We start from the raw sequence: 9,926 nt of genomic DNA on the forward strand, positions 1-9,926 counted from the left end.
TCCAGCGTAGTGACAGCGGTCGCTGCAATCCCTACACCCGAGGTCGTTTCGACGGCCAAATCATCCAACGGCCAACGCCAGCGTGCTTCTGCCAACAGTAGTGCTACTAGTCGTCGACGTCTACGGCCAAGAGCATATCGCCCGGGCGCTGCTGGATACCGGTTCCCAACCCAACGCAATCAGCGAACGATTGTGCCAATTGCTTCCCCTTCCCCGAAAGGTCGTCAACGTTTCGATCGCTGGAGTTGATGGCACTAACACAAACGCTAAATACGAAGTCCGTACAGAAATCCGCTCCCGTCTGGTAAATTTCGCCGAATCCCTGGAATTTCTGGTGTTTCGGAAGGTGACTAGCGATACACCGTCTGTTTCGTTCTCCACCACTCGGTGGGACATTCCCGACAGGTTTGCTCTCGCTGACCCCGACTTCAACACTCCCAGGAGAGTCGACATGATACTTGGCGCTGAACATTTATATTCGTTCATCCGAGATGGACGATTCCGTTTGCCAAACCATGGTCCTTTGCTCGTCGAGACTGTTTTCGGCTGGATCGTTGCCGGGAAGTTCGAAGATCCGCAGGAAGCAGGCGAGCGCTCCGTTGTAACTTGTCATGCGGCGACAGTTACCCCCGTAAACGAACTGCTAGAGCGATTCCGGCGCATCGAGGAGCTGCATGGACCAAACTACTCCGTAGAGGAACAGAAGTGCGAGAACTACTATCAGGAAACCATATCCCGCGATTCGACCGGTCGCTACATCGTCCGGATGCCAAAGCACCCCGATCACGAGAAAATGATTGGATTATCGAAAGCATTCGCCACCCGCCGACTGAGGTCGTTAGAACAGCGACTGTCAAAAGACGAAGGTATGAAGAAGCAGTACCACGACTTCCTTCACGAATACATCACTCTCGGCCACATGGCTGCGGTTCAAGAAGCTGAAGAAGACGATGCAAAAGCTTGTTACCTCCCACACCATCCCGTCCTGAAGGAGTCAAGCTCTACCACGAAAGTGCGAGTGGTCTTTGATGGGTCGGCCAAGACCAGCTCCGGACACTCGCTCAATGATTCTCTACTCGTGGGTCCCGTGGTTCAGGACGACCTCCTGAGCCTAATCCTTCGTTTCCGGAAGTTTCCGGTAGCTCTGGTGGCGGACATCGAGAAGATGTGTCGCCAAGTTTCGATGCATCCACAGGACCGTCCACTACAAAGAATCCTGTGGCGTTTTCACGCGTCTGAGCCCATTCAAACGTATGAACTGGGCACAGTCACTTATGGTCTTGCTCCGTCCTCGTTCCTCGCCACACGAACCCTCTTGCAGCTCGTCGAAGATGAAGGATGTCCGTTCCCGAAAGCTAGCGCGGCAATCAAGAAGAATGTGTATGTAGATGACCTCATCGGAGGAGCCGACAGCACCGAAGAAGCCATCCAACTGCGTGAGGAGTTAGGCGATCTACTTCAAAAAGGTGGATTCCGTTTTCGTAAGTGGTGCTCCAATTCACTTCCAGTTCTGGCTGGCCTATCTCCTGATGAGCTCGGAATGCAATCGTCCATGAAGTTCGACCCCGACGAAAGCATCAAAACCCTCGGAATTCGATGAGAACCCGAAGCGGACGTGTTTCGTTTTGACTTCTCCGTTACCGTAAAGGATCAACCGCCAACTAAACGCCTCATCCTCTCCGCTATTGCACAGCTTTACGACCCCCTTGGCGTAATTTCTCCCGTCGTCGTAGAGGCGAAAGTTCTTATGCAGAATCTCTGGCTCCAAACCTTGGGCTGGGACGACGTAGTTTCTCCAGATCTCCAGCTCAGATGGACCCAATTCTGTGAGCAGCTTCCCCATCTCACCAATTTTCGACTCGAAAGATTTGCCTTCGCTAGTGGATTCCAATCTGCAGAGTTACATTGCTTTGCGGATTCGTCTGAGACCGCATACGGTGCATGCATATATGTGCGGTCCGCAGCCGCTGATGGGCACGTGCAAGTGAGTCTACTCGCTTCAAAATCGAGGGTGGGTCCCCTGAGCTCCACCAACATCCCACGCCTCGAGTTATGTGCCGCTCTCCTCGCTTCTCGCTTGTACGAAAAGATCGTCAACGCTCTGGATATGCAATTTCAAGAAAGTTTCTTCTGGTCCGACTCGACAATTGTCCTTCATTGGCTGAAGGCTCCCCCGCGTACCTGGAAGACATTTGTGGCGAATCAAATCGCCGAGATTCAAGCTACTACCGTTGGTTCGCACTGGCAACTTGTGGCTGGGAAAGAAAACCCCGCTGATATGGTTTCACGTGGAGTCACCGTCGAAGAGCTGATCAACAGTGAGCTGTGGAAGTTCGGTCCTATGTGGCTACGCAACGACAAGTCTACGTGGCCTTCACAGTGTCTTCCAGCGAGAAACATTACGGATGAGGACCTCGAGCTGAGAAAGAACGTGGTTCTCACCACCCAGATTCATCGTCCCGACCCCCTATTCGAAAGGTTTTCGTCGTACCAAACTCTCCTCCACACAGTCGGATATTGCTTCCGGTTTTGCTACAATTCCCGTAATAAGGGTCGACGGAATTCCGGTACTGTGCTCTCCGTTACCGAACTACAGAACGCCAAGGCAGCCTTGGTGAAGCTTGTTCAGGCTGAAGCGTTCCCCGAAGACCTGAAGCGCTTGAAGAAGGGATTCACGGTTTCGAGCAAGTCATCCCTTCGCTTGTTGAGCCCGTTTCTAGACGCTGAAGGACTAATCCGTGTTGGTGGCCGGTTGCGGCTGTCCGATACACCGTACGACGTTAAACATCAAGTCGTCCTTCCCGGTTTTCATCCGTTCACCCGACTTCTCCTGAAATACTATCATCGTAAGCTTGTTCATGGCGGGATCATGATGACTCTTCCAGTCGCCCGGGACGAGTTCTGGCCATTGAATGGGCGGAAGGCCGTCCGAAGCGCTATACGAAATTGTTACGAGTGCAGCAGAGCGAATCCACACCCCATTCAGCAACCGATCGGCCAACTGCCGATTGCCAGAGTTACTGCAAATGAAGCTTTTGTATGTACAGGGGTTGATTATTGCGGTCCCATCTATCTCAAACCAGCACATCGTAAAGCAGCTGCCAGAAAGTGCTACATTTCCGTTTTCGTTTGCCTGAGCACTAAAGCAGTTCATCTAGAGCTCGTCAGTGACTTAAGCACTTCGGCCTTCCTGATGGCTCTCGATCGCTTCACATGGAGAAGGAACAAGCCCCAACATCTGTATTCGGACAACGGTACAAATTTCATCGGTGCCAAAAATGCGCTGTACAAATTGTACCAAATGCTCCAACCGGGAGACAACAGTGACCAGATTAGTAAGCATCTCGCCGAAGACAACATCCAGTGGCATCTCATTCCACCCCGTGCTCCCAATTTTGGCGGCCTCTGGGAGGCCGCTGTGAAAGTTGCCAAAGGTCAGCTGGTGCGTCAACTTGGAACATCTCTACTGTCATTCGAAGAGCTGACAACCGTGCTGATTAAGATCGAAGGTTGCATGAATTCCCGTCCCCTGCTGCCGCTTTCGAGCGACCCGAACGACCTTGGAACCCTAACGCCAGCGCACTTCCTCGTGCGGAACATGATCCGCCCTCTTCCCGAAGCCGACATTCGAAACACACCACTGAACCGCCTTACCCAGTACGAGAAGCTTCAGAAGTACTCCCAAAACTTCTGGTATAGATGGCGGAACGAGTACTTGAAGGAATTGAATCGACAGTACTGTTGCAACCCAAGACGCTATCACATCAACGAAGGCGACATTGTTATTCTAAAGGATGAATCCCTCCCGCCAGCACGTTGGCCACTGACCCGCGTAATAGAGACACACCCTGGACTTGATGGAGTGACCCGTGTGGCCACGCTTCGTACACCCTGCGGAAACCTGAAGAGAGCAGTATCCAAGATATGTGCTCTGTAGTAGAATCATTAGATAGCTAAGTATTCGATAGCTTTAGTTGTTATTTTGCTACATTAGTTTGAAAATAGTTTTCGAAGGTGGCCGGTAATGGTTTGTATTAAAATTGAATTAATTTGAATTTCTGTATTTCACCCAATTAATACACCGTTCAAAATGAAACGCATTTTCAATTTCTCTTCTACATGTGATCTCGGTTTTTTGCAGTAGTGTGCTATAGCTGTAGTAGATACCTATCTATTGTACCGCCGCCACCAGATTTTGTTTACGTTCTATTCATCTATGCCAATTACATAATCGCGTGAAGAAAGCGAAAGTGAACGCAATCAGCCCGTGTTTTTTGCCCGAAAAATCCCGTTTTTACGCCCGTTATTGTTACATAAGTGTCCGTAGACACCTTCCGTTGGTAGTCGGAGTTCCCGCGAGTGATCGTAAGCTATAATTGCGGTTGCTGAGGAAGAACTGCCCCGCAAGTGCTTTTTGCATACGGTTCGTGGTTCTGCGCCTGTTGTTGCTTGTTGCTACCACGTTGCCTGGAGGTCCGTCGCCGAAATTGAAGTCGTTCCCGGCAGAAGCGTTGCTGTACAGCCAGTGGATCGAAGACTTAGAAACCCAAGCCCCGATTATCACCCGGTAAGTCGATCGTGACCCATCACTTCCAATTTCGCCTTAAAGGAGGAATTCCGGAGGGATTTGAAGGAAGAATAATGGATTGAATTTCGAATCCTAAACATGTAAAACATTACCACTGGGGTCTCCAGTTAGCCTAGTGGTTAAGGCTATGATGGATCGCCAACCCGGAGACGGCGGGTTCGATTCCCGTTCCGGTCGGGAAAATTTTCTAGACCCCCTGGGCATAGTGTATCATTGTACTTGCCACACAATGTACAAATTCATGCAATGTCAGGCAAAGAAAGCCCTTCAATTAATAATTCTGGAAGTGCTTTAAGAACACTAAGTTGAAGAGAGGCAGGCCAAGTTCCAATGCGACCCAGACAACCAGTCATCGTATAAGATGTCGCATAAGATGATAAAGTGGAGGCCATATACGTGAATGCCTCCATTTAGGCGCATGTAAAATGTACGCATATCGCCTCCACTTTAACATCTTATACAACATCTTATACGATGACTGGTTGACTGGGGAACGTCGAGCCATAAAAAAGAAGAAGAATAATTCCCATCATACTAAGCACCGACCAAAACTGATGTGAATTAGATAAAACCAGATTTTCAAATCGTAGAGAAATAGTCCTATAGAAATAACCCTTTCCTACTCTCGACTTTGAACGACTATTTCCATGCCAAAAAAAACGTTTTCGAAAAAAGTGCTCAAATAAAAATTATTGAAAATTCGCTATTTTTTCGAAATTAATGAAAAATAAATTAATTGTAAATCAATAGGTTTTTGAATATTTATCAATATCTTGTACCGACTTTTCGAACCCTCTAAGCAGAATACCTTCTTCGAATGAATGTAATCAGTTTCGTACCTTTTAATTCCGCCCTATGTTGCTTATCCTTTGACAGATACGCGTATTTCGACTACCACTTGTAATCTTCCTCAGTGTCAGTTATCCACTTACTGGATAACTGACACTGAGGAAGATTACAAGTGGTAGTCGAAATACGCGTATCTGTCAAAGGATAAGCAACATAGGGCGGAATTAAAAGGTACGAAAGTGATTACACTCTTTCAAAGAATTTATCAATAGTTTTACTATTTAAACAAGTAGTTAGCAGTTGGATTAGCATTATGAGGTAAAAATCATATTCTAAAACTAATTGCATCATATTCATCTAATTCCGTTTGTCCCGAGTTCGACGAAAATCGATGGTGCTCTAGAGAGCAACCAAGGGTAGTATAGGGTAAAATATATAGACTGTTTCAGAAATTATAAATACACTTTGTTTTTTTCTAATGAAAAGATGTGTTTTGATGATTTTAACCAATTGTTCTCACAATACATTAAATTGCATTCCACATTTTTACGTTTCATGTAAACTGTCATGAGATTTTGAAAAACAATCGAGTTCTTCAATTATTTACTTCATGCTTGAAAATTTAATTTGCACAAGGGTGTTTTCAACATTCTTCTTCTTCTTCTTGGCGTAACGTCCCAACTGGGACCAAGCCTGCTACTCAGCTTAGTGTTCTATGAGCACTTCCACAGTTTTTAACTGAGAGCTTCCTCTGCTAATGACCATTTTGCATGTGTATATCGTGTGGCAGGCACGAAGATACTCTATGCCCAAGGAAGTCAAGGAAATTTCCATTACGAAAAGATCCTGGACCGACCGGGAATCGAACCCGTCACCCTCAGCATGGTCATGCTGAATACCCACGCCTTTACAGCTGTGGCTATAGGGGCCCTACATTTTCAACATTATTTCTTACTAAATTTCAAAAATTATCTTACTCTTTATCACATTCGCTACCTCAATAGCTTGTCTAAGAATAGCCGTCATCAAAACCTGGGAAAAAATCATGAGGCCATTTCCATAGAATTTTGATGAGATCAAAAGGTTTTTCTAAGCAACGCACATTGGTCGGGCTCCATACAAAGGGGCGGCCAAAACTCTCAAAAAACGAAATTGATATTTTTAAACTTTATTTCACCTTATAACAAAGATAATGTATTGTAGTTTTATGATTCTTAATTAAAAACATACCAGCTTTTGTATTTCAATGACATTTTCACTGCCAAAGTGGCCTAAGTCATAAAATTGAAAAATGAATTATTCGAAAAAAGTTAAATAATAATATTTTGAGAATGGAATACATGTTTTATGTTATCCAGCATATGAAAGCTTGTTATTGGACTGTTTGAATGCACGCATGGTGCAAAACTAATATGTCACAAAACTTTTCAAATTTTCATATATTGTACCTTAGAAATTTTGGTAGTTTTTAAGTTAAAAAACGGTTCGTGTCGTCACGTGTCGCCGCAATTTCGAAAAGTACATCTTAAACATCATGCTTAGGGCTGCATAAGAACGTTTAAATATTTTGCAGAAATTTGCAGTTTTACAAATTAGAGCTATTTAAAAAAATCACGTTTTTTCATATATTTTACGTTATTTTTCCATTTTTGACTGAAATAATATTTATTTTTCCACATTTTTCAAACGTTTTGAACAAACTTAATTGGTTTTGATCGAAAGATGATCATTTAATTAAATTCAAATTGATTTTTTACCAAAAAAAAACGCAAAAAAGTGGGGTTTACTGATTTTTACCGTTTTTTGAAATTATTGAAGTTACGTAATTTTTTAATACCCCTTTTTAAACACTAAAAATACTATATAACATATCTAGACAACCTATAACTTCGATTAATCACATAAAAAGAGTTTTGGCCGAACTTTATCTTTTTCCGACCATTGTGCAACGTAAGGACTTCAATATAGTTTATTAGCGTTTATGAACACATTTAATTATAACTAAGTTTTTTAGGCAGGTCATCTTATCCTTCAGATGGCAATGCTTGTCAAACTATCAAAGCGAATGTAATAAACAGTTGTTGAGGTATTAGTTTGTTTTAAGTCGTTTCAGTTTCAGTTTCAGCTAGTGGTGTTCAAAATTTTGCTACTTTTTTCTTGCATTATGAAGGCTTTTAATGATGGTTCTTGGCATTTTTTACAGTAATTTCCATAATGTTTGATAAATGTTTCATTTATGAGATTTTTTCTATTCCACTGTGTGCAACTGTTTAATGAGTATGTTTTATGACACAGGATACCACACACTGTCTTATTTCATGATCGTTTTGTGCAACTTTCATTTTCAACCTTTGGTTTACAGATCTCGATTTTCTGTCTTTTGCACGAACTGGTAACAAAGTTGGTATTATTTGTATTCTTAGAGTGTTTACTACATGACCTATTAGAAACTTTCCTGCATATAACTCTAAAATTAAAATAACAGTCAATCGTTAGCGTATTTATAATTTCTGAAACAGCGATTTTTCCACGGTTTTGAATGGTTTTTTTTTCAAATTCGTTCTAACATCTCATATATTTATTGCTTAAGAATTAGTATTTTTCGTATGTTTGCCTATTGGAACTGAATGTCGTGCGTTTTGTTTTTGCTAAAAGTAGTATTTTTGAGCTTTGTTTGTTCTGTCACTGGTTGGAATTTTCATTTTAGATATTGGCACAATATCCGTTAGGCTGATTTTATACTAACCACTGTTCTGCTAAACTTCTTGGAATGTTGTTATTTTGAATTAATTGACATTACAATTGAACCGGATACGTAGAAATATGACTCACCTTTTGACTATCCATATTTATTCAGCAGCAAAACACGATACATTCAATTGCCCCTAGCAATACAGCACTCAATAAGCAGGTTACTGTTGAGGTGTAACGCGGCAGTGAAAATTGTTGCTCAGAATAAGATCCGATGATCTCCAAGATCGATAAAGGCACTATTGCTTAATGAACAAATTTCATCTCGATGTGTACATGTAGTTTCTAACTAATGAATCACTTCACACCCAATGACACTAAACATCACACGTCGCTTGGTAGGTACCTACCGTAACCAGCGTATCATGACGAAAACTTTTGCAATTACAATCCATCACTCTCTTCTGGCTGCAAACGATGGAGGGCCGATATGTCTCTCCTTCTTCGTGGCCCATTCATAAAGTTTGCATCGACGACCGACGGACGACACGGCACGACCGCAGAGTTTCATTCATACACCAAATTCATTCACAACTTTTCGCGCTTTTTATGCTTCACCAGATGCTTGCGAGGGGTTTCCGGAAGGCCGGTGGCGCGGCGGGTCTCCGTGTTGTGTGTACCCTGACCAGACAATTGCACAGAAACACTTACTCTCTGTTCACCGTAATTGATGATAATTAATTTAAATTATTCTCGCCGGGGCTTAGCTCATACGATGCAATTACCGTTGGCAGACGTTTCCTATTACACTTAGAATATCCCTTGATGAACACTTGTTCGTTGAACTTTAACTCACATTTTGTAATCATATTGTACAAAATGTACTATTTTACTAAAAAGCGACGAGTTCATAAATGCCCAAGCTTTCCGCGTAAACGAATATGCGCGCCCGCGAAACAGAAATCTGCGACTTGTCCCGAGGAGCGATTCAAAACAAATAAAGATATTACTGAAAGCTTCCCGAGTCGCAAGTCTCACCTCTTGGAGGAATCTGCGTTCACTCGCTTGCGATTGACTCCACTACGTAGGAAGGTATACAACGGATTGGATGGACAGACGGTACGGTCGCCGATCGTATGTGACTATCGTGACTATGAACAAACGGTTCGTTCAAATCGAACTTCACAGGCATCGTGTCCGTCGCCGGCTTTCATGGATTGTGCGATGTGGTTTCTTTATGCAAGTCAGCTAGCACCAGTAGTTCAAATGAGAGAAGACTGAAGCTACCTTGTAGCACGGTGCAGTTTAGCATATAGCGAGGGAGTGCAATAATTTGATTTTCCATATCGAAGCTATAGGTTCCAAGCATACTTTCATTTGTATTGTTTTATGTTCACTCTGGCTAATGACTGATTACAAGATGAGTAAAAATTAGAAACTAGAATATAACTTGAACCAATTGCATTTGATGACTTTTAGTATCATACAGGGGATAGACAAAATGATCGGGACAGGCAAAATTTTCACTTTACAAAAAATGTTCAACTAGCTGTAACTTTTCGAAAAGTGCATCGAATATTCTCAAATTTTTACTGTAAGTTCTTCAACTAGTTGTGTATCAGTGGACAAAATTTGGAAAAGATCGGACAATTCTTCACGAAGTTATGAAGATTTTTGAAAAAGATTAAATTATCCGATAGCCAACTTTGAGCTGTTATACCTCCGGATTCAATAAACCGATTGCAATGAAATTTTGACCATTCATGACTTATATAATGAACTCTGGAAAACATTTGACTTAACTTGAAATTTTTAACAAGCGAAAAAGTTATAGCGATTTAATTTTGTTCACGATTTT

General features: G+C 42.9%; 2 protein-coding genes across 3 annotated transcripts in view; one reads left to right on the forward strand and one right to left on the reverse strand.

Annotated features, from left to right (window-relative positions):
- Positions 1–8,995, reverse strand: part of LOC109415955 (uncharacterized) — a 163,067-nt gene extending 154,072 nt beyond the window's left edge. Inside the window, exon 1 of one of the 2 annotated variants that reach the window (XM_062861265.1) lies at positions 8,479–8,995. The gene's annotated coding sequence lies outside the window, so the exon portion shown is untranslated. Of the gene's footprint in view, positions 1–8,209 lie in introns of both variants that reach the window. The other variant, XM_062861263.1, reaches the window with a different exon arrangement.
- On the forward strand, positions 452–3,937 carry LOC134290772 (uncharacterized). Its single transcript, XM_062857970.1, has 2 exons — positions 452–1,481; positions 1,965–3,937. The coding sequence occupies exons 1-2, from the start codon at positions 452–454 to the stop codon at positions 3,935–3,937; spliced, it is 3,003 nt and encodes a 1,000-aa protein (XP_062713954.1).
- Positions 8,996–9,926: the final 931 nt, after the last annotated feature.

The sequence above is a fragment of the Aedes albopictus genome, chromosome 3 (assembly GCF_035046485.1).
Source record: "Aedes albopictus strain Foshan chromosome 3, AalbF5, whole genome shotgun sequence".
Taxonomy (NCBI): domain Eukaryota; kingdom Metazoa; phylum Arthropoda; class Insecta; order Diptera; family Culicidae; genus Aedes; species Aedes albopictus.